Source organism: Meriones unguiculatus, chromosome 6 (assembly GCF_030254825.1).
Source record: "Meriones unguiculatus strain TT.TT164.6M chromosome 6, Bangor_MerUng_6.1, whole genome shotgun sequence".
Lineage (NCBI taxonomy): Eukaryota > Metazoa > Chordata > Mammalia > Rodentia > Muridae > Meriones > Meriones unguiculatus.
In genome coordinates this window covers 12,849,637-12,875,134 of record NC_083354.1, presented here as the reverse complement: position 1 = coordinate 12,875,134, position 25,498 = coordinate 12,849,637, and the positions used below count along the sequence as shown (strand labels likewise).

General features: G+C 37.7%; 1 protein-coding gene across 3 annotated transcripts in view; it reads left to right on the top strand.

The window, feature by feature from the left end:
• Positions 1-25,498, top strand: part of Hmgcll1 (3-hydroxy-3-methylglutaryl-CoA lyase like 1) — a 115,214-nt gene that overhangs the window by 64,474 nt on the left and 25,242 nt on the right. For all 3 annotated transcript variants that reach the window (XM_060384745.1, XM_060384743.1, XM_060384744.1), the window contains exons 6-7: positions 2,471-2,534; positions 5,261-5,449. In XM_060384745.1, the coding sequence (XP_060240728.1) occupies positions 2,471-2,534; positions 5,261-5,449 (253 nt within the window). The remainder of the gene's footprint in view (positions 1-2,470; positions 2,535-5,260; positions 5,450-25,498) is intronic.

The following is a 25,498-nucleotide window of genomic DNA, read 5'->3' as shown; positions in this document are numbered from 1 at the left end:
ATATACTGCATCATAGACCTTAGTTCTTCAGAGAAGGACTCACTGTAAAGAAGTTCTTCCAATGTCCAACTGCTTTTCAATTGGTTTCTCAGTTCCATTGATCTGTGGTTTCTAGCACAGACCTCTTCCCAACTGCCAACAAAGGAAGGGCAGTCTCCCCCAACTTTTCCTTCAGGGAATGATTTATAGCCCGACACATTTATTCCAAACGTGGAGCCTTCAGCCTGGATTAGCCAAGCCATCTGTCTAAATCACGCTGCGGAGTCTGTGTGTCCTATCCTCCTCACTGCCTGAGGCCAGGTGCCACATGGATTATGATTCCCGCCTTGAAGGAGAGGGCAGCCTTATTGTGAGGGGTAATGAGTCTGTGTGTGGGAGCTCTGCCTCTAGGTGCTCAGTGAGAAGCAGGCAGCGCTGCCGCTCCTGACTATCAAATGGCTTCCATCACCGGGCACATTCCCTCTGAGGAACTCACTTGTGGATACATCCCTATCTTTCTATTAGCTGAAGCTACTTACGAAGTTAATTTTTAACTTCCGCCATTAAATTCAAGCCTAGATTTTGGGCTGCAAGAAAATGTCAAATAATTGGTTGACAAAACATGATGCATAAAACTAAAACTCAGACATCTGCTAAGCTATCTTTCATATCTATAGTGTTTACCTATAGGTTTATACTTTCCTGTATGTAACCTAGCACCAGAGTAAAACAAGAGGCTGGGGCAGGATGTTGGTCAGTTTGTTTATTACATTGATTTGTGGGTAGGGGAGGGGGCGAGGGCTTGATTTTTGGATACAAGGTCTTGCTATGTAGCTCTGTCTGCCCTGACCTCAAACTTGTGGCATTCCTCCTAGCTTGACACTTCCACCCCCACCCCACTCCATCCCTGGGTAAGATGCTCAATCCTCATTCAGAAAGGTGAACAGGACAGAGATCTGAAGAAGAAGAAAACAGGGAATAGGACAGGAACCTACCACAGAGGGCCTCTGAAAGACTACTCAGCAGGGTATCGAAGCAGATGCTGAGACTCATAGCCAAACTTTGGGCAGAGTGCAGGGAATCTTATGAAAAAAGGGGGAGATAGAAAGACCTGGAGGGGACAGGAACTCCACAAGGAAAACAACAGAACCAGAAAATCTGGGTCCAGGGGTCTTTTCTGAGATTGATACTCCAACCAAGGACCATTCATGGAGATAACCTAGAACCCCTGCACAGATATAGCCCAAGGCAGCTCAGTCTCCAAGTGGGGTCCCTAGTAAGGAAAGCAGGGACTGTCTCTGACATGAACTCAGTGGCTGGCTCTTTTATCACCTCCTTTTGATGGGGGAACAGCCTTACCAGGCCACAGAGGAAGACAATGCAGCCAGTCCTTAGGAGACCTGATAGACTAGGGTCAGATGTAAGGGGAGGAGGACCTCCCCAGCAGTGGACTTGGGAGGCGCATGAGAGGGAAAGAGTGAGGGAGGGTAGAATTGGGAGGAGATGAGGGAAGGGGACACAGCCTAGATACAAACTGAATAAATTGTAATAAATGATAATGATAAAAAAATAAAAAAGGCACGCACCACCACTGCCTGGTTCAATCAAGTAAGATTGGAGAGAAACTGAAAACAGTTTAAATAGGCTTGTCATAAAGCTTAATAAGGAAAGGGATCATCGTCTTTAAGTGAAAATGAAGTACTGAGGAAGCTTTCAGACTTTCTTCAAACCTTTAAATACTTTTCTATTTGAATCAAGTTAGACAAGCTCATGAGAAAACTAAAATAAATTCTGAGGTTGTGGATAGTTCTTTGGGTTGGAAGTGAATCATGGCTGTATCTCATTTGTAGTCAAAACATCTAGACAGATGTATGGAGAGAAACTTCATTTTTTTGGGTGCCAGATCTCTATAATTCTTAAGATTTGGTTATTTAAATATTAAACTTATAACCATTTAAATAAAACTGTATTTCACTAATGTTTTCTGCTTTGAGTATTTATACGATGCTATAGTCTATTTGTTCTCAACCTTCCTCATGCTTCAACTCTTTTATAAAGCCCCTCATGTTGTTGTGACCCCAACCATGAAATATTCTCATTGCTATTTCATAACTATAAATTTGCTACTGTTATAAATTGTAATGTCAATATTTAATATGCTGGATGGTCTTCGGTGACCCCTCTGGAAGGTTTGTTCAGTCTCCAAAGACTGAACAACTACTTGTTCAGTAGTACTTGAGAACTACTTCCATAGTATAAACAGGCTCATATAATGTTTTTTAGTCCCTATAATCATCAAATAATGTTATCAAATTACAATTTTGGTAGATTAAAAGGTTGAGTCATCTTTAAATGCTCCTAAATAGTTTTTGTTTAGCTGAAGAATAAAGGTGCAAAATAATTGTGTGTGATGTATCCTTTGTTATCTATTTTTAAAATGGAAATGTGTACATGATAGACAGATCATACTGCTCTGTATTTTTCAATGTAGGTATGTGTCCTGTGCCCTGGGCTGTCCATATGAAGGAAGCATCACACCACAAAAAGTCACAGAAGTAAGTTACAGCTCCAGCCTTTGTGGTTGTTGGAAATATGATGTGTACTATTTGAAAATTTAGACAGTTTTGTTTGTTATTTATCGAAGCTCAATAGCAGAGACTTAGACGCTTGGCTGGAAAAATTTCACTGAAGATTTGTTTCTTAAGTAGTCATTTTATTTTAGCATAGACCTATTGGCTATACCTTTCCAGAGGTGGGTGATAATTGAGTCTTATAATTTGGATGCTTAAAGACAGAAAGAATAAAGGCTTCTTTCTGGTTGCTTGCACATGATTTTAACCAAAGGAATGTTTTCCCTTCACAATGCCCTGTGCAGCCATGTGGAGGAAGCTCTTTCTCCTTCACCCTTTGGCACTGACATCAGAGTGTGTGCTTCAGTGTTTCTGCTCACTTTTATTCTTCATTACTATGTTAAGTTGTTTTTATGACACTAGATGGTAGTTATTAAGAATCTGCTTATTGGGGGCCTGGAGAGATGGCTCAGTGGTTAAGAGTTAAGAGCATGGGCTGCTCTTCCAGAGGTTCTGAGTTCAATTCCCAGCAACCACATGGTGGCTCACAACCATGGAATCTGAGTCCCTCTTCTGGAGTGTATGAAAACAGAGCGCTCATATACATAATATATATAAATAAATCTTTAGAAAAAATGCTGCTGAAAATAGTCTTGTACAGGTTAGAAAAAATCTAATCTGCTTCTTGGATTATTGAATCTTCTTATTGTATTCTAATTTTTTCTTTACCAAATACTCTGCTTTGAGAATTAGTTTGGAAACTTATATGTACATCAATATATTAATGTTAATTCTTACAAAGGTTGTAAATTTTCATAAATTTTGTAATACAACAGTGAAACAGTACATGTGACATTATTGGAAAACCCAAAGTTATGTAGATTAGGCTTTCAGCCCAGCTGAAATAATTCCTCCTTTGTGCATGCATTTGAACTTCTAAAGCTTACTGAATATTTTTCCAATGAAGGCTGTCTCATTATCTCTTATATTAAAAGGTCCTTGCTCACAGAGGCAAATGCACGAGGAAATGATGAAGCTTAGGTTTTATATTGCTTTGCTTACATCCAAGACTCCATTAGGAATCTGCACAGACTGTTAAGTATTCTTTTTTTTTTTTAACAGAATATTCCCAAAGGTTTTGACTTTGGGCCTCACAAGACCTCTATACACCTCTTGCTATGTAGGCTAGACTGTTTGTCCTCCTGTTGTACTGTTGTAGCATGGAGGCACTGCACACTTTTTTTTTTTAACATCATAATGACTGGGGTGCTGCTGAAGCCTTGCAGACAGACTAGAAGTATTACAAATTCACGATCAGCAGCTATGCTACAGAGTCCTTTGTGCCGGCCTAATACATTTTGTGAATTCATTCTTTTCTTTCTGAAATGACTATTCGAAGCTGTGATTACTTTTGCAGACTCTCACCCCTTTTCACGTGTTATGCCCCTGTTTTCTGCTTGCTTGTGGCACTCTCTTATACATTTGACATTCCCCCTGCTCTGGAATTTTCTCTGCCTTTCACATTTCAGTGGCTTGGAACCAGCTAATTTTTGTATGTGTGTACATTCTCAAACACGTTTCAGACCCTCTTCTCTCACCCTTTTCAAGCTTACTTTATCTCAAGGCACTTACACCCTCCTGCTTGACAGCTCTATGCCAGGGGCCAGTGTCCTTTACTACATAATGTAGAACTGGTTTCTTTGTCCAAAGTCTTATTTTAGCTTCTTTTATGCATCTGTCCATGAGATTGGCAAAATTTGGTCCTCGTTTGTATCCAAGATCAGAAAAGCTGTGTTAACATTTTCTTTCTTGTTAATCTCACCACCTAACAGTGCCTGCAATAAGGTGCCCTTGGGGAAGTACAACTTGAACGAACAAGTTAATGAAAAAATTGTATTTTACTTATTGTATTTTTGCAGCCAAGCATGTGACTAACATTGTCACGATTACTGTTAAGTTTTGTCAAGGTTTCAGAAAGCCTTCAGAGAGAAAGATGTGGACATTTTCTTGTCTATATTCAACAAATCAGTAACTGAAGCACCAGTAGGTTAACCTTATAATCAACACAGCATCAAATCCTGTGAGAGCTGATGCTCAACTCTATACTGATTCCAGAACCCCTGCTAAAATATCATGCCTTCTCCACAGTCTACATTGCTCTTCCATTGCAGCATTGGTCATTAAGCTTGAAGATAATTTTATATTTACCTTGATGAGTCCCTTCACCCACGGTATAGAAAATTTAAGCTATTAATGTTAAGTGATTCTTCCAGTCGTTAAGCTACTTCGTGACAGAACTGAAATGACTGCTCACGTCTCCTGGCCTATGACATAATGCCCCGAGAAACACTGCTTCCAAAGTAGACCTTCCGTGCTTCCGTTCAGTCAGAGCTGGGAAATACTCACCTCATCTCTGTGAAATTACAGCATGAACTTGAACAGGCAGATAGATGGGTGGCTATATGTGAAGTAGTAGTCATGACTCTAAAGCAAACTTGAATAGAGAAGATAATAACAGTAATTTCATTCAAAATGTTAATATGGAGCTCAAGATTTAATGAGTGTAAAGGACCGGGAAACTGAGGTGTATATTTTCCACAGACAAACTCGTCATAGGTGTGGTTTTTAACTCCAGATGACGATTACTTGGGAGGCACAGGGTTGGTGTCTTCTCGCTTCTACTGTCTTACCAGCAGTTTGTCTTTCAACAGGTTTCAAAGAGACTGTATGGGATGGGATGCTATGAGATCTCTTTGGGAGACACGATTGGAGTGGGAACTCCAGGCAGCATGAAGATGATGCTGGAAAGTGTTATGAAAGAAATCCCTCCAGGGGCTCTTGCTGTCCATTGCCATGACACGTATGGACAAGCCCTCGCCAATATCCTAACAGCTCTTCAGGTATTTGCATCCTCAGTGCGCTGTGCTCTAGCTGAGTGTAGTTATTTGTGACATGAGCCTGCTGAGGGCGTTAGTGAGATAAATTTATTAAATGCAAATTTAATGCCTAAACAATATGAATTATGTAGTTTATCCTGAGACGCAATGAATATGATGTTTAAACATAGCATACACACACGGAATATTTATAGACGGAGGTCTCATGACTATTTGTATGATTTGGCCTAGTTGCTAGTCTTTTATCTTTTTATAGTATCAATTCTATTAGATCTATGGCTTCTAGTTTCAATGCCAATCTACCTCAACTATGAATTTTAATAGAGTTGAAAATTGTCATAGGTTGAGAAGTAAAGACACAAAACAGTGGCATGTATTATTGTAATCATGAAACAATTAATCTTTTATTAATTTTTTATTAGTTTGGTTGCTCTATGATGACTATATGTGGAGTAGGAACATAGACTATTTTATTAAACTATTTTTAATCCTTACCACCTCACTTTGTGTGTGTACATTCACACTTAGAACTGACCCTCAGGCTTCACATGTGCTAGGCAAGCCCTCCGCCACTGAGCCCACAACTTCCCTTTTAATAGAGCCCTGTTTATTTTAATCAAATAGATTCCATTATACGGTTAAAGAAAGATATCTAAAATGTTAGAGTACTAAGAGTCACCAAGTTATATGCTATTCTAAGTGTACTTATTAAAAGAATACATCTAAATGATTTTATTTTAAAGTTTTCTCATAAAAATAGATTCATTTGATATTCTTACAGCCAAAATTTTGACTGCTACAGATAACACTGCTACAGTTTTTGGTAAGACGGAAGGCCAGTTTGTAAAGGTTAATGCTGTATTTCCAAAAGCAGTTCCATCATAGTTGTTGGCAGAAGTTTAGAAAGAGTGGGAAGAGCTTATTTTGACTTGTGTTACATATGTGAGAAGAAAAAGAGATCATCTTGTGCTATTTTTGGGTGTGGGAACATTAAAAATCCTTTCTAGGTAGTCTAGATTCAAGAACAATAGAGAATTAGGCATGGCTGCAGGGTCCTGTGTCCAGCTTCACCTCTTCTTATTAGGTGTTCCTGAGCACTTTCTTAAGGCTCTCCCCCAGTCCCGATGTTTACTCCTTATTTCTGTATTTTCACATTATGAGTAGTAAGTTATTTATATACCATATTTATTGTTCTATGGCTAATAGCTTAGTTATCCTGGATGAAGGCTTACACTGTACAGTCTTAGAATGTACACAAAAACTCTTTAGTCTCTGCCTATCGATACTGTTTGTTCAGGTACTAGATATTTTTATATCTTTTGTGATTTTAATTGTTAAGTAAAGCATATCTGAGGGATTATAGTCATATGCTACATAGTAACTTCTTATATTTATATTAAATATTAATATTTAAGTAGACAGTAATTTACACAGACTGTAAAGATGTTATAAGGTGATATTAGTGTTGAAAAATTACTGTCTCCGGGGATCTGGTAGCTATTGTGATGTCTTAATGTGATACATTAGCCATGTGCTGGGATGCTGCTGTTAGGAAACATGTGTTGCTAATTATATGAAATATACCACAGAAGTCATGGCTAGTAATTACGACTATGTTGTCGAGTTGTATACATAATTGTATAAATATACTATTGACAACAAGAGTAAACAAATATTTTTGCCTTATACATTTTATACATCCCTCCCTCCCTCTCTCCCTCCCCCTCTCCCTCCCTACCTACTTCCCTTTCTTCCTTGTGTGTGCCTTGAAAATCAAGGCCTCCTCACAATGCCAGGCCAATGTTCTAATACTGAGCTGTAACTCAAGCCCTGCTTAGTGTTACTTTTACTTCTACTTATTAAGAAAACACACTGGGACTCAGCGCCACGTAATGCTTGCCACAGCCTCATGTATTCATTCTGTTGAATCAAGAGGCCATGCAGAGTGATTTACTCTGGGTTTGTGTAAGCACGGTATATGATGCACAATGATGCAACTTACTCGCAATGTATTTCTCCTGTTCTGGGTAACTCTATACAAGTTAGGATCCAAGCAAGTAGGGAACATGAAAAGAATCTGTATGTGGCCAGGACTACTCAAAGGGCCACACTCTCAATCAAAGTATAAACAACAACCCCACAACCCCCCCATACAAGGAAGATAAGCATTCTTATTTTGACTGAAACTGACTATAAATGGAAAATATATAGAAAACCTCTCTTTATATATTATATGTATTTTTATTTCATAAAACTTGTGTGAGTTTAGAGCTTAGTTCTACATTGAATTTTAAAGACAAACCAGATAAAGTACTTTCAGATAGTTGTGGGTCAGTGGGACTCTTCATTTCCAATAATATGTCTGTTCTGAAAGAATGCTATTTCTGCTTGGCAATTTGTGTGTGTGTGTGTGTGTGTGTGTGTGTGTAGAGAAGAGGTGAATATTATAGTCTTCAGAAGCTCCTTTTGTAGTTAGTGAAACCTCTAAGAACCTGTGATTGTATTTTCTGTTGTACCCTTTCCCATATATATAAGCTCTACGTAACATACTGGAGGCAGAAGTTAGGAGGGAGGCAAGATGGCCAAGACGACCTGGCAAAGAAGTGATGTTCCTCCAGTTCCATATAACCCAAGGGCTTCAATTACAGTTTCAATGTAAACACATGGATAGAAAGTGTCACAGCAACTTGTGTGTTAGGAAACATGTCGTGAGGACTGAGAGCCCACCATACATGAACAATTCAAAAAATAGTAGAAGCAGATGTGGGCCAAGGAAACCAATGTTTTAAAATTATAGAGATTTCCTTTGTGTGTGTGTGTGTCATTTTTGCCTTCAGTTGTATACAGTGAAAAGTGGCACACACACTCCCACTTTCTGCACACTGTACATAATTCAGACAATCTTGAAATCTTGTACGATTTATATCCCTTGAAGACAGCTGGGCATGGCATTGGAATGTCACTGCAGACACGTGTGGGTTCTGGTCTCTAACAGTCCTGGATAAAGAGAAGCTTAGTAGAGAGCTTTCCTAACCCCACCTTTTAACAGAAATGTCAGTAGCAACAATTTTAAAACAAGCAGGTTTAAATTTAGATAACAAGAAACAAAAAAACTTGGAAAAAAATACTTCGTGTTTCAGTGTAGGGGAAATGAGAGAGTCCAGCTTCATTAGGAACAAGGGTAACCCTACCTTTAAGAAGCAGTGGCCAAACTCCATTTTAATGCAATCTTTGAAGTGGTTTCTAGTAAAATTTGTGGTGGATGTAGAGTGGGTATCATTTGCTTTTATTTAGGGGTGGAGAAACAGTTTGCAGTGTTCCGAACTAGAAGTCACCATTAAGGCAAGGAGACACACAGCAAGTCGAAACTTGGCCACAGTGGTAGGGAACAAGCGGGAGTTATAAACGGAATGTCCCCCTCAGTCTGGAAAGCGCATCTAATCAACTCGTGGAGGTATCTTTCTTAGATTTTCAGGTTTCATTGTGTTGTTTTAATTACTTAAACATGTAACTTGTACGACCACATGGGTATGTCATTATCAATAATTCGTAATTATCAGATATTTTTAATGTAGAGAAAATGTTCTGATTATAGATGGAAGGGTAGGATATTTATAACTACCCAAAAGCAATAGAGCAAGAAAATGAGGTGATAAAATGTACAGCAATTTAGTAATGGAAGAAACATATGTGGCCCTATATACTTGTCTCCAATTTTATGTAAAAACTGAGTTTTACCCTGTTTCATATTCCCCAAGTCCCTGAATAAAACAACAGTTTAACAAATTGGTTAATCTACTTAATATAAAACAATTGCTCATTTTTCTCCATTAAAATGTTTTGAGCCTTTCTAATTGGGTAAAGCAGGGTAAAGCAAATAAGATCCAATGCTACAAAGAGCAGTCACATGTTAATTGCTAGCACAGAAACAAAGCAGAAAGCCCAACATTTCTCATGAAGAAATACTACATGTTTTTTTTTCTTAAATTTAATAGACCTCTAGCTAGTTGCTTTTCCTTATAATGCTTTCCATATGTTTATTATTCTCTTTTAGAAGGACTAAATTATTAACCTAATTTTTACATCAAAAGCATTCATGGTTTTATGTAGACTCTTACTAAACCATGTTAAAATGCCACCGAACTACAAGTTTTTCTTAATGTAATTGGTTTATGTGGTTTTCAAAGAGGATTTAAAACAATTTCCACTACTGCCTAGCCAAGCCCTTCTTTTTTTTTTTTTCAGTTTGTACTTGTTACAAAGGGTGTAATTGTACAAAATTAAGACAAGTCACAGAATTTCCAGAAGAATTCCTTGATAATGATGGAGTTGGTTGGCAAACTCATAATAGTCATTGCAATTACTGCCTTAGCCAACCATATTAACTTTAGCATGTATCTTATTTATAAGTAGAGCTGTAGTGCAGAGCATTGGAAAGCAAACATATTTTATAAATGCATGCATTAGATATTATCAGTTTATTAATATAATTTAAACAGCTAAGTAAAGCAGATGTATCAGAGAGGAAAGGATGCAGAGGACTTTTAGGATAGGGTGGTAAATGATAAGCTTCCTTTGTGCCACTCTGTGAGTAAGAAGTGTTACAGCGCCAAAGGAGACCTCGTATTAGGAGAAGAGAAAGAGATAAACAGCTCTAGAAGTTAAGAAGAAGGTGAAGAAACAGCTACAAATCATAGAGAGGTAGAAAGTCATCCCCGAAGAACAGAGAAAGTCCTGAGGAAGACATTTAAGTAAAGCACAAATACAGAACCCCAACTAAAGAAGACTAAAGAGACTCTTTCATACCATCTTATTGTTAAAAATTTAAGTGCAGAACACAAAGGAAAAACACAGTAAACTGTGAAACATGAGTGTTATCATGAGAAATCTATCAAAATAACACCAACTTTCAGCAGAAACTTTCAGGAGAGAGAGAGAGAGAGAGAGAGAGAGAGAGAGAGAGACTAATGTATATCAAGGCTGCCAATCACTATTGGAATACCCAGAAAATTATCTTTAAAAACTGAAGGAGAAACAAAAAACATTCCATGGTTTTAAAAATAAAGCTAAAATAATTCATGACCAACAACTGAGTCAGCACCACAGAAGAGAACCACACAAAGAGAAAGATATACTCGTGAATGCTTGGTATGAATAAATCTTATTAGAAGGGCAGATAGACAATAGAAAATATGGAGATTAGACAATACATTTTTAAAAGATTGGTTGGCTAGTGAAATAACCAGGAGATGATTTTTTTAAAAAATTTCAGAATCAAATTAAAATGAATACAAGAATTATGAAAACCTATGGGATACAATAAAGGGAGCTGTAAGTAGGAAATATTTCTCTCTCTATGTTATTGCATCTAAAAAAAAAATCCCAAAAAACAATCTGGTGATGTCTTATCAGTCTTAGAAAAAAGAAAACTAGCAAGACGAGAATGTAATAGATATAATGAACTAATGATAATCAGAACAGAAAATAAAGTAATTATAAAGAAATTAATAAATGTACATAAAGAACAATTCAAAAGATCAATCAATAGGAAGATTGTTCTTTGAAAAAAAAACACAAAAGTTGACAAATGGTCTTGTAAGGGTCCTAGAATCACTGAAGACCCTATACTCAAATAGTATGCAAAAGCAAAGCGCGTTTATTCGGCAGAGACAGCCAGCTTGAACGGGTCCACCACTCATACGAAAGCTGGCTCCTTTTAAAGCCAGTTAGGGGATTTCCAGCCATGGTCATCCAACTTTTGTTAGGATTGGTTGGGTTCCTGGTAAGAGGTACTTACTTGTCTTACTTGTATGTTCCTGATTGGTTCTGACCATGAGAACCAAATGGTTACCTCATATCTAGTGTAACCCGGATGTCAGGGCCAGCTACTGATTGGCTGCCTGTCTTTGGTGGTTTTTACAGGAACTCAAAAATGGGGAAGCATGGCAAGAACTTTGGCCCGGCTTTGGGCCCAGTCTCAAAAAGGAGTTAGTCAGGTATTCTCAGTCTAACTAAACGGAAGAAAACTCCGCTTAATAAAATCAGAGAAAAAAAAAAAAACAACCATAGGATATTACACAAAGTTTTGAAAGTTAAAGGACAATTAAAGGAAAATTTAGACATTTTCAAGAAGATGAAAAACATAAAAGAGGCAGATAAATTTGTTAACACATATTACCTACTTAAATGAGCCAAAACAATACAGATGACTCTACACAGTCACGGATTAATAATCAGGTTAAAGTAATAATTTAAAACTTCACAACAAGAATATTCCTGGAACAGATAGGTACACTGCCCAACTCTACCAGCTCTCCAGATAACCTCGCAGTAAAAGCCTTGAAGAAACTAGGTAGGAAAGGATTGCCTTTCTGGGTGGTATTATCATTCTCCCAAACAGGCAATAACAAACAGCCCCCTACACTCTTAACTTCACACCCTGGTTTCTGAGCCAGGATCTTTCACCAGGAACTGCTGTTCACCATGAAGCTGGAATTCCTGATCCTCCTGCCTCCTACTCTGGAGTGCTAGCATTACATATGGCACCATGTGAGCTTCCACACTGTCCAGCCAGCACAAAAGAAAACGAAATTGTATCTAGGACCAGGATTACCCAGGTTGTTTCCTGAGTGACTGTGTATAGCTCCCCAGAATAAGACAAAACTGCTTAAAAATAATAAATATGAAAAGTCATTAGTAGACAGTTATTGTGTTTGTACACATTTAAAAATTAGGCTGGTGTAATGTAAATTTATAAGCTGGGTTGAAACTTGATTCTTACGTAAGTACATTTGTATGGATTTTCACATTTTGTATAACAAAGTAAAAATATCACTGAAGAAAATGATGTGGCTGGAGAGCTGGCTTGGTGTTTGGGAGCACTTGCTGCTCTTTCCGAGGACCTGGGTTCTGTCTGACACCTCAACCATCTGTAACTCCAGGTCTGGGGACCCACTAGCACCTGCGTACATACAGCGCACACACACATCACAAACACACACGTAAATAAAAATAAAAGTTAACATTTGTAAAAGAAAACGGTTGTGCTTCATTGTGCTTTTATCATCTATGCATTATTAGGATAAAGATCGCATAGAAGCTATTTAGTAAATATATTTTGTTCAGTGAACAACCTAAAATAATTCATCACAGTTGACACAAATAATTAGTAGTGATGAGACCATTTCACAGTGAAGAGATTTAAAAACAATGTTTGGCTACTTCCAGGGAGGGATTTCAAAGTGTATGACTTGCAATTAGTGAACTCTTGAGTACTGTCTTTCCAACTTGAATTTGACCTTCACTGATACTGTTAAATAAATCTGATATCGTGTATCACAAGGACATTTTCTATTACCATAAATTACTTTCACTTAGTCAAATCAGGACTGGAAATAGTGTGGCAACCTATGAGAAAATTATCCAAATAACAAAGCTAAGTTATTCTTGCTTGTTAACATATAAACCATTAAAATGTATTTATATTAAGCATGTAAATACTACCTTGAGAAATTTTGGGAAACTCTTTTCCTGTAGGATATGGAAAATACTTTTAAGACTCAATTTAACGGGCTTAAAAAAATAATTGAAGCTTTAAGGGTGTTTTTGAGAATTAGTTTTCTTTTACTTTGCTCTTACCGTAACTACAGATCACTAAATAGTTCTTACTATGTTTTTGCTCCAGTAAGCATTCTTGAAGGAGACATTTGTTTACATAACCCAAACTTACTGTTTTCAATTGAAATTCTGAGCCTATAGAATAGATTTTCTGTTCTGTAAAGACCAAAAACGTATTTACTTTTTCTTTAAAAAAACTGTCTGATTTTATTATTTTTTTCATCTGTGCTGATTTTTCCCTACCTGGATGTCTGTCTACTATGTGTATGCCTGGTGCTCCCTGAGGTCAACAGAGGTCATCTGATCCCCTGGGACTGCAGTGACACACAGTTTTGAGCTGCCATGTGGGTCCTGGGAAACGAACTCCGGTCCTCTGAAAGAGCAGCCAGTGTTCTTAACCACTGGGCTAACTCTTCAGCGCTTAGTTCCTTTTACTACACAGACATATTGGAACACTTCCTGTAAACAATGTTATGTAAAATATGATGTACCTGTCGGGGCCAAGACTGATGGTCTCTGAGAGCCAAGTAAGTGTGCAAGTAGAGAAACAAGGACACTGGCAGCCTTAGTCCTTTAGTTTTTAAATTTGGTGGGAAGATACTAGTGAGGAATGATGTCCTAGAGGCATACTCTCCCCGAAGTATATTGAATATATCCATTTAACATAGGAAGAATCCCCTTTCAGCCAGAAAAGCGCCATCGGAAGCTTGTCTGAATGAAGCCTGTCCTAGTGTTAATTAGGTGAATGAGGTTTCCTCATCAGATAAGACAATGAAATCAAGCTGAGGTTCCTTCCCACTAATGATTTCAAAGTTGTCTTATATCACTGAAAAATAAAACATATGTAAACCATTTCTTAGAAACTCTCTCTCTTTCTCTCTGAGTGTTTCTGCTTCTCTTGTTTGTTTGCTCTGTGTATGTTATATGTATGTGCACATGTGCACAGGTGAACATACATATATGTGAGCATGCCTGTGGAGAACCAAGGTCACTCTCAGTTATCTTCCTGGCATGCTCTCCACATGTTCTGATGCAGGGCGTCTCAGCCTGCAGCTCACTCAGACTTCAGCACTGTGGTCACAGAGAGGCATGCTACTGTGTCCAGTGTTTATGTGGTGCTAGGGCTCTAACCTGAAGTCCTGGTCCACCATATGGGTTGATACATGTCCCCAGACCCTGGGCAGAAAAGTTGCTTTAGAAGCAGTCATTGCTGCAGAGACCCCAACGTCATATCAATGCAGTCGATGCTTTCTATTCTTCTCTCTGTTACAAATGTATTTATTTTCTATTTGCATTGTTTTGAGAAACAAAATATGATTTTATCATTTCCCTCTTCCATTTCCTCTCGCAACCTCTGCCTTGGTTTTGTAGATTTTTTTTGTTTGTTTTTTGATCTTTTGTTTTGTTTTTGAGACAGGGCTTTTCTTTATAGGACTTACTTTCTGGTACTCATTTTGTAGACCAGGCTGGCCTTGAACTCACAGAGATCTGCCTGCCTCTGCCTACCAAGTGCTGGGATTAAAGGTGTGTGCCACCACATCCCATTTTTAAAGCAGATTCTATAGTTGTTATAAAAATGTAACTGTCTTAATATAGCCATGGGAATGTAAGAGTTGTCAAGTCAGACTTAGATATGATTAATATGTTGTGTACCTTTAGGAGCAAATGTAGGCAGTGTGAAAAATGATAGATGTATGAACACATAGGCAGACACTAAGGAATGGTTCAAAGGAAATGTTGTAATACAGACAATCCCACACTAACAGAAATAAAAGTGCTTTAGGATTATCAGCAAACTGAACATCATCAAGGAAGGAATAGATGAGCTGAAAAACATGTAATATAAACTTCAAAGGAACATATAAAGTAATATTTCTAATCTGTAAAGGTTCAAGTAAGACAAAAAACCCAAATGTTTCAAATTGTAACATTTTATGGTAAAAAATGAAACAATTTCTAGAATTTTCTGGAGGAGAGAGTAAATGATGGAATAGAACTTGCAGGAGAATCCAAAGTATTAGTGATGCTCCATTTGCTAAAACTTCAGGGAGCAGAAGGATGTTCATTTAGTTTACTTAAAATGACAGAAATTTAAGAGTTAAGGAAGTAGGGGGATAAAGTATGTCATTATAACCACATTTAAACTTCTGGTCATTATTTTCTGAACCAAACTATCAATTAAAATTTAATAAAACATTATTTTTATTCTATTTTAGGATACAAATTTGAGAACACAGTAAAGAGACCAATCCAGTAAATAAAGTCCCCTAGCTGTGTTTGCACAACAAAATCTGTGCTTGATGAAATATTCTGTGCCGATGTTTCTGAAATTATAGACCGGAAACATGCAGTGGAAATAAGACCTTTTACTGTTTTTATGCCAACATCAGCATCAATTATTGCATTGTGTGAGAAAAGTTGTAAGAAATACTGCTGGTTTTGCAAGTCAGCAGATTTTTTTAATTGTGGCATATCGGACCCCAAAACTTTATAGCCTTTAGCAACAAATGACTCCTAGACATTAAACTGATCCCTGATAAAACAACCCCAGGGTTATGAGAAGGCTACTCTGCCAATTTCATCTCTCTGTGGGATCCGCTGACATCTGGTTCAGCTGCGGAAGCTGGAAAACTTCTTTAAAATTCTCTTGACAGTAAAAATGGACATGTGGAAAACATTCTAATCTGTTAATCTTTGGTGCTCCTGAACAAGGGACATTTGGCCTTAAACTTCACGATGATAAATATGAAACTTCCAGATCTAGTTGTAAATAACTTAATGGCATTTGAATACAGAATAGCATTTTATTTCCCAATGGTACCAAAATACAAATATGCACCTGCGTTGACGAAAGGGCCCAAGCAACCCTCTGTGTTCTTTGTTTACACTTGGGTTTTAAAATTTTGTCAACTTTTACATTGGTTCTACTTGGCCAGTGAAAACTAGCAAACAGTGGCAAGTAACTCCTTCGTTCTCACCCCCTGGCTCCTCACACCCCCGTCACCTTCCCTCTCCTTGCCCTCTATGCTGGATCAAGTACCCCCAATTCTCTCCCTCATTGCATTACATATTTCATACAATCAAGAAGTCAAGTAACAGAAGCACTTATGTATTTTATGGGGTTGATAAATGACCTATAGTGTTACTGCAGAGATCTATTAGGGCATGAATGTGTTAACGTGCAAGAAGTTGTAGGGATCACTCTGTATCTAAACAGATGAACAGCTGTCTTCTAGAAGCTGTTTATATCTTGTAGTTGTTACAAGATTCACAAAACTACCCTACAGGAAAACAGGTCATGGTTTAAACTCCTTGTCTGTGCTATTAGTTTTAGTCAACCTGATACAAGCTAAGGTGCTCTGGGAAGACAGAATGCCAGTTGAGGTATTGCCTTCCTCAGATTGAGCTGTAGGCAAGTCTTTACAGGCATTTTCCTGATTAAGTATTGATGTGGGAGAGCTCAGACCGCTATGGGTGGTGCCATCCTGGAAAGGAAGCAAACTGAGCAAGCTAGCAGCTTCCTCTATGGCTTCTGCTTGCATTCCTTCCCTGGGCCCCTGCCCCGACTTCCCCAGGAAATGGAGAATGACCTTGTAGTTGTAAGATGAAATAAGCCCTTCTTCTCCAGGTTGGTTTTGGTCACTGTTACTTCCCTCTTGTCTTCTATGCTGAGTCCCCGTTTGTGGGTCATGTTTCCTTGTTTTCCTTGTTTTGTGGCTTTCATTTCTAGCAGTCTTTTTATCTCTTTTCCTGGTTCTTCTGTCACTAGGTCTTTCTTTTCAGAATGAATATACGTGTTGAAATTTTTATATACTAACCACAAATGCCATGGATTTAAGCTCAGAAAAGGGGATTACAAAAGAAATACTGAATGTAAATATAGGTCCATATCGAGTTACCCGTAAAATACATACTATTCAAGAGTCTTTCTTTTTTTCTAATTCTCAAAATCATTTGTGATATCTAGATAAAAGAAATATATTGATATCACTTATAAATTAATAAGCTAAAGCAAATAAAGTATAGTTATTATTTCTGACAAACTAGATTTTTTCCTTTTGTTATTATTGCTGGGTTTTAGGCTCTGAAATACAAAATGTCACGTCATAGTTAAATGTGGGGCTTCTAAAATATAAACATTTAAAATTATTCTGTTGTTTTAGACAAACTACCAAAGTTTCCTGTTCTTTGTGCGTCATCATCCGTAGAGCTGAAATATCAGCAGCATTTGGGAGTGTTTCCCCTCTGCTCTTTTCCAATTGGCTCTATTTTTCAGTTTTTCGTCTACATAACTGAAATCAATGATAGCACTCAAAAATGTAGTTTATCTTCCTAGTGGAAGACTGGCTTCTGAAGTCTGTGCTGAATCTAAAGGATACATGAGTGCATGTATGGAGAGGACAAATTGTTGCATTTTTCTGAGATTTTAGTGCATGAGTACTGTATTCATGCCATTTGTTCCCCTTTCTCCTCCATCTAATTGCTGCCATGTTCCAACCACTTCTGAAATTGATGGACTCGTATTGTTTAATCACCATATATATATATACACATACATGTAATGTGCATATAAACTCAGAAATACAACTCTTTCCAGTGGTGCTTGTGTGTGTGTGTGTGTGCCTAGGGATGACCATTTGGCACTCTGCAGCCTTTAAGAGGGCTTATCCCCGGATGTTACATTGTGCTTTGGAAGAAGCAAATGCTTTGAGACGAGGAAAAACTTGTTGAGGTACAGGCAAAGATTCCAAAAAAGCCAGTTAAGAACAATGTGAGAAGAGCTACAAGGAAGTTAGCTGAAACATAAAGTTTAAGACAATGCCAAATTACAGAAGATGTGAGATGAAGATAAACAGTGAGGCGGGGTTACATATTCTGGTACCAAATCCTAAACAGCTTCAGTGAGAACTGATAATCACCTTGAACTTAATCTTCCAGGTGACTAAGTACTATTAATAGTTGTAGGTGGGAAGTAGATATTTGCATATTAGACTCATTGCAGAAAAGCTCCTCTGCCACATCTACACGAGACATATTCACACAGCATGAAGCAAAGCAAAGGAGGCTGAAGACTTTAGCACATCAACAAGGAGATGCTGAAGGCCTTATGCGGAGGGCACACGTGTTACAATAACACAGGGGACAGCGTGTCTTAACACGGTAGTAATAAGATCTCATGAGGAGAGAAACAGAGCTGAGCTTCATGCCTTTAGCATGAGTGACTGTCTGGACAATGATCAAGAGTTGTCACATGTATCCAGTCGTGAACTGTTACAACGGAAACACGGTTCTTCACTACTGTGCCAGAGAGAATGGAAGTCTAAAAGGCCAAACAAAGTCATTGTGGCATTGTCAGCTCAGCTGAAAGAGTAGTATCTGGACCCCAGTGTCCTCTGGCACTTGCTGTCTCATTCACTGCCCCTCAGCTGAGACAATTTTATGCTTTTTTTTTCTTGTCAAGCTTCCCATAGAACTAATTTCCTCCATGCACATCTGGTAATAATGTTCTAGATTAGCCAAAATAATAAAATGCACAAGGCATAATCACAGTCAATTGTCTACCTCTCTCATCATAAATACTGAAGGGGTAGGATTTGCAGCCTCACTACTGGACCTTAGAGAGGCAAGGTCTCAAAAGTAGATAGTAGAATGGTTTCCTTTGATCACCGGGAGGGCAGTGGTGTGTTCAACAGGGGGGAAACTGCCATGACTCTTGAAGCCAGACCAAGATGTGTGAATGCAAATCAGGGGAGTGTGTGTGTAATAGAATGTGTGCAATAGTTTTAAAGTGACACGTAGAATCTGCTGATGACAAATACCATGTCAATAAGTAAAATTTATATGAAAGTGAATAAAGGAAAAGATGACATCAAATATTGATGTAATCCGAATGAACGGATCATAGGAGAAATATTTCTTAAGAAACACAGAAAGATATATAAACTTTAATACCCATTCATGATCAAACATTGTTTAAACTAAAACTAATTCAGAGCTACTTGGTGTTCACAAGGAGTATCTCAGAGCTGTTAATGATAAATTTAGAAGTGTCATCAATTACAAAAATATTAAAATAAGTAATGGTATGATTTTAGCATTTCAGAAAGTTTAAAAAGGTCATAAAAAAGGAAGCAATAAAGCACACTGTGGAATCAAAATTATTGCTACCATCTTATATACTCTTACAAGTTTATACATATAAAAAGCCCCTGGATTGTATTCATGTCTCATTAGCTTTCCATTTTCCTTTCAGTCCCACTGAACTTGTTCTTCTTCTCAACAGCTACTGCCCCCCCCAGCACTTACATTTTTCTTTCTTGTGACACATTGTGTTGAGGACTGCTCCCATGGCAGGGTGAAAAATTGCTTACTTAAGCAAGAGCAGTGTATCAGTGGCCATGCTACTGAGGAATGTGACTCCATACAAAGCAAAGATTCTCACAAGGGGTAGGGCTTTATGGGTCCCTCTTTTATCCATGAGGGAGTATTGACATGTTCAGTCTTGGGCAGGTCTTGGGAAAGTAACCACAAATGTCGTGAGTTTGTGAGTGCTACAGCCGGTTATCGAAGGCAGTGTTTCAACAAATTCTTTTCCATCATGAGACTCTTACATTATTTTCACACCCTCTTCTGTGATGTTTCCTGAGCCTTGGAAGAGGTGTTATAAATGTCTTGTTTAGGACTAACCACTCAGTAGTAACTTATGTTCATCACTTTGACCACTTGTGAGTCTCTGAATTCATAGTCAATAGGGTAAAAAGAAGCTCCTCTGACCAAATCTGAGGGCAGTACCAGTCTATGTATATGAGGGATATTTAAACAGTTTCATAATACGCCCTTTCCATAAAACATCAGTGTTAGGTTCCCTTCTCCTATCACTTTGTGCTGGCTTTCTAGCATCTATAGGCACTGTAGTTGAAACCACATATCTAGAGAGTCAAAGCTGGCATCCACATATGACAGAAAACATGTTGTGCTTGTCTTCCTGGGCCTGAGCTATCTCAGTATGATTGTTTACAGGTCTGTTTGTTTACCACTGAATTTTATAATTTCATAATATATCATTGTTCCAACAGATAAAATTTTCACTGTCCATCCCTCAGCTGATGGAAATCTAGATTGTTTGCATTTCCTGGTTATTGTAATGAACATGGAATAACAAGTATCTCTGTGGTAAGGTCTACAGTCTTTTGGGTATAAGTCCCAATGTGGTATACCGAAATCATGTGGTGAATCTATTTCTAGCTCTCCCCAACCCCTCGCTGATTTTCATATCTTTTGAGGACAGCGATATAAAAAGGGGAATGGAGACAGGAAGAGGAAGGATTGAATGAGTTGAGAATGGGAAGTCAGAGTTGAGAAGAAAATGTGGGAAGAGATAATTAACGTGGTAGGCCCTTTGAAACAGCCATAAGGAAACCTATTACTGAGGAAGCTTCCTAAAATGTGTGCATATACATATATAAAAGTAGTTTAAATGGCATTACCCTACAACATGGGAACAATATGCCAACTAGACATCATGTACTTAGCAAAAACAAACAAACAAATAAACAATAACTCCTGCAGCGAGGATTACTTCTTTTGAGTTGTTGGCAAGTGTCATTCCATAGCCTCCCCCAGATAATAGGCTTCTGCCATTGCTCTTGGATAACCTGCAGAACCTGAAGACTACTACTGAAGACACAACATTCCTGAGTCATAGAACATGGAGAAGTCAGGTCACTTGGAGGCTTCTTCCCTCTTGATTTGCTCTCCTAGTGCTGTAAACTGTGCTGCATGCTGCCAGATGATCAAAGTAATCATCAGCCTCACCTAGATATGAACCCCACAAGCTGCAATAATATCAGTCTTGAGAAGATATTTTGTTGCACTAGTAGCACTGTGATGGAAGCAACCAACCTCTTTTTGATTGTATATAAGGCCCACTCAATGAGATGGAACCCACCATTAATCGAGTCAATGGCCTATAGTTATATATGTCTCCCTAGAGAAAAACATACTATTATCATTTTGGTAATGGAAATAGTATTAAAGTCACTTCAAATGATACTTTGCTCTATAGACAGACCTGCGCATCTCACAACCTTCATCAGAGACACTTCTTGTAACAGATGACCACTAAACAGAGACCTACAGTTGGCCAACTTGAACAGAATGAGGGGAGTGCTTAGCTTTAAATGGGACATCTGTATCGCACATCTCAGAGATCTTTGTACAGAGACGACAGAAAGATTAAATAGCCAGAGGTAATGGATGGCTTCAAGGAAATGGCGTTTTCCTGATACACCAAGGCAATTGGCATTCCATGATGCCCATGCCATTATTGCACTGGTGGACATGCCTTGCCATGCTAGTCATTACTGTTGCTCAGGATTTATAGCCAGATATTACTTTTCTCCACCGGCAGCTTGCACAGCACCTTCCAGCCCTGTGAAAGCTACTCAGTAGGGATTAAGCTTCCAGGTTCACACCAGCTTCATTTCGTCATGTTCTGTGATTTGGGTATGTGGAGTCTCCAGAGATAGGGTCTTACTTTCAAGGGCCGGAGGATAGTCAAGAGCAAAGACAGTAAACTGCAGTGTTGGTGGGGCTATGGAAACTCTTGTCCAAGCACTTCAAAAGAAGTAGCCCATTCATTCCTGGCACTTGGGTTTTCGTTTGTTAGACCCTGGTGTTTAGCAGGGACAGTTTTGGCATGTTATATGATAACTCCATTTTAACATTATATGTGTGTGTAGTATTTACACATATATGCATATTTCTTGTTTATTTCAATCTAACTAAATGAAATGCTTCTGTATTTAAAATATAAATAATTATTTGTAAATATTTCTTCTAATTTTATAGTAGACATGTTTAAGTTACCATGTTATATTTTAGGTCCTAAAGAAATAATTATTAACTTTATGTTCCTTGAAGAGACATTTTACTTTTATGTAGAGCACAAAAACAAGCTAATTTTCTATAATTGTATTTGAAAAAGTAACATGGAGGGAGAGAGGAAAAATGACTTACGATCTTATTTTGACTGTATACGAAATATTGCACCAATTTCAGTGCATTTCAGAGTCAGCAACAGCCTTCCTCTGCAGCATTATTTGGCTGTAGCTGCTCTCCCTCTGCCCACGTCCAGCCCTCTGCCCCTCCGGCCCCATCCAGTCCTGACGGTTGATAGGTCAAGTGTTTAAGGTGCAGTGTGTTGTTTTATTTGGAGAATTACAAAGTAATTTCCCTTTCTTGCTTCTCTCTCTCTTTCTCTCTCTCTCTCTCTCTCTCTCTCTCTCTCTCTCTCTTAAACATTCAAAGCCTAGTACATTTGTTACCCACTGCCAGAGATTTCAGAAAGCTGACAAGTACACCCCATGTGACTTCTTTCAATTAGAAAAACTGCTTAAGAAACTTTACTGTTAAAAAGTATACATGAGAGCCGGAGAGATGGCTCAGTGGTTGAGAGCACTGGCTGCTCTTTCAGAGGTCCTGAGTACATTTCCCAGCAACTACCTATAATGAGATCTGGTGTCTTCTTCTGGCAAATAAAGCACTCACATACATTAAATACATACATCTTTTTAAAAAGTATAGATGACTGAAAACACACAGTGGATCATTATTCTTTAGGTGTCTACATTGCTCGTCTACAAATTATGTTGTATATATTTTTTTTCACATAGGACATAAGAGTCAAGTGATCTTTTGGTTCCAAATTCTGCAGTAGCTCTATGCAAGAAAAAGCCTAATAAAATACAGCGAAGTGTTCTCTTATGAGATGACATTGTAGTGTGTATTTATGTGTCACATAGCTACTTTCTAACTGTACATAGCTAAATGTTTAAATGAAGTTAATGTTATGATGATAAATAAACACTGTTGACATTAAAACTTGGCATTATAGTAAATGAGAGAAATTGCTGGTTTAAACAGCACCAATCCAAAGAATGTTAAGATACATGAATTACCAAGCTCACAAGTAATTACATAATGTTGCTCCTGCCGTTTTGGATAACGGTAACAGTGAAATGAATTCAATATGCCTCATTTAGACAAGTGTTCTGTCACGGATCAGAGCAATGTACATAATTTTAAGAGTATCTCTCGGTGTGATTTTTTTTCTACCAAGAATGTATAATGTTTTCTGCAGCTTTTTAAGAGAGCCCATGCCTTCCAAACATTTTAAACTTTTGTTTTGGAAGAATTATTTTTCTTGATAAGTATGAAAGCCTACAGTACAATAAACGGTGCCCTTGTCTTGAAAGGCATTCCAACTGGTCAAACTGTTTGTCAGCAGAATAACCTACCAGGCACACCAATATATTTACTTTAATCAATTAACATTTATATGTCCTGTCTGCGATGAACAAGACTATATAAGATATAAGGAAGAAAGGAGGTAGAGGATAGAAATCAGGGAGTAGAAAAACAACAAAAACAAGTTTTATGTGAAAACTACCGTGGTGAAGACTAATACTTTGAATGTTAACTTAGCAAAATTAAAAGGGACAATCCTATGAAATCTAAACATGTTTAATCTAGCCATTTGCAGCACTCACTTTTGTATTGTGAAGTTTGTAAAATTTCTCAGTAAAATACTTGCAAAGAGAATACAGGAATATATAAAAAAAAATTATCACCCACAACAACCAGGTTGGCTTTATCTCAGAGTTTCAGAGATGGATCAGTATATACAATTGACAAATTTAATAAATCATGTAAGTAGACGTAAAGATTAAAATCCTATGACCATTTCGATAGATTCAGAAAAAGGCTAACAAAATTTTAAAAAATGTTCATGATAAACATTCTAGAGAGAACAGAAAGCTATATTTAATAAACCCACAGACAGCATTTTCCTAAATGAGTAGAACTCAAAGCACTAACTTAAAATCAGGAAGTACAGAGGGCTGTATACTATTCCTATTGCTTTTCAAAATAGTGCTTGAAGCCTGGCTAGAAAAATAAGAAAAGAAAGGGAAATTAAAGGCACACCAATAGGGAAAGAAGTAAACTCATCCATATTTGCAGAAGATATGGCAGTATATGCAAGAAAAACCAAGGGTTTCATCTTAAAACTGGAAAAAAAAGCACTTCTAGCAAAGTTGAAGGGTACAAAATCAGTAGTCTTTTTGTATACCAAAGACAGATATGCTAACAAAGAAATAATAGAAAGACTTCCATTCACAAATATATAGCAACAAACCTAAGCAAGGAGGGGAAGACATCTATAATGAAAATATTGAATCTTTAACGACATTGAGGGAGACACTTAAGGAGTAAAAGCTCTCCCATGCTCAATGATTGGTGGGATTAATATTGCAAAAATGACTGTTCTACTGTAAACAATTTAGATTCAGTGCAACCCTACTTAAAATCCAATGACAGTGTGCACAAAAATAGAAAAATATCTTCAATTATGTATTTTTATGAATGTCAAACGAAGCACAAATTATTCCAGACAACCAAAGCAAACCTGAATCATCAGCACAATGCTGGAAGGATAGTCACACCAGGTTTCAAGATACATTACAGACCTATGGTGATGAAATCGTGTGGTTCTGATGCAAAAACACACATCTAGACCAACAAAACAATAGAACACCCAAATATGAGTGTGTGTAATTAAATACATCTCATTTCTGATAAAGTGTCAAAACACGTGGTGGAGGGGAGAAGGCAGCATGTTCAACAAATGGTACCTGGAAAACTGGACCTGTACTGGCAGGAGAACAAAATTAGATCCATATCTGGATCACCTTGCACAAAAATAAACTCCAAGTGAATGACACCTCTCAATATGAAACCGGAAACGCTGAAACCAAGAGAAGTAAACATAAGCAGTGCTCTACAGGATATAGCTTCTAAAAGACATTTTCTGACTAGAGCTCCATTTACTCAGGAATTAAGGCCAACAACTGACAAACAAAAGTATAATTGTAATAAAACTAAAAAAGTTTCTGTCCAGCAAAGGAAACAATCAGTTGCTCAAAGAAGAAGTCCAAAGAGTGGAAGAAAATCTTTGCCAGGTATACATCTGACAGAAAATTAGAATATGAAAGAACTAAACAAACAAAGAGGCAAAACAAAGTTTCAAGAAAACAAACAACCCAATAAAAATGGCTCTATAATATATCTTGAGATCTGGAATGATAATCTTTCCAGCATTGTTTCTTTTGCTTGGGATTGTTTGAGTACCCAGGGGCTTTGGTGATTCCATGGAGCAACATTTCTGCCAAAATTTATAAAGTGGAACAAAATACTGAGCCCAAACAGGACTTTCTGTGGAAAAGAATGTCTGAACAATCGCCATGGGAAATACTTGTCAAAGGAAATGTGTGTGCTTTTTTTGTTGGGTGTTTACGAAAGTTCACTTGGTTTTATATTCTGAAAACTATTGATGACTGTATAAGGACCACTTTCAAAAACCTCCATCCCCCACAG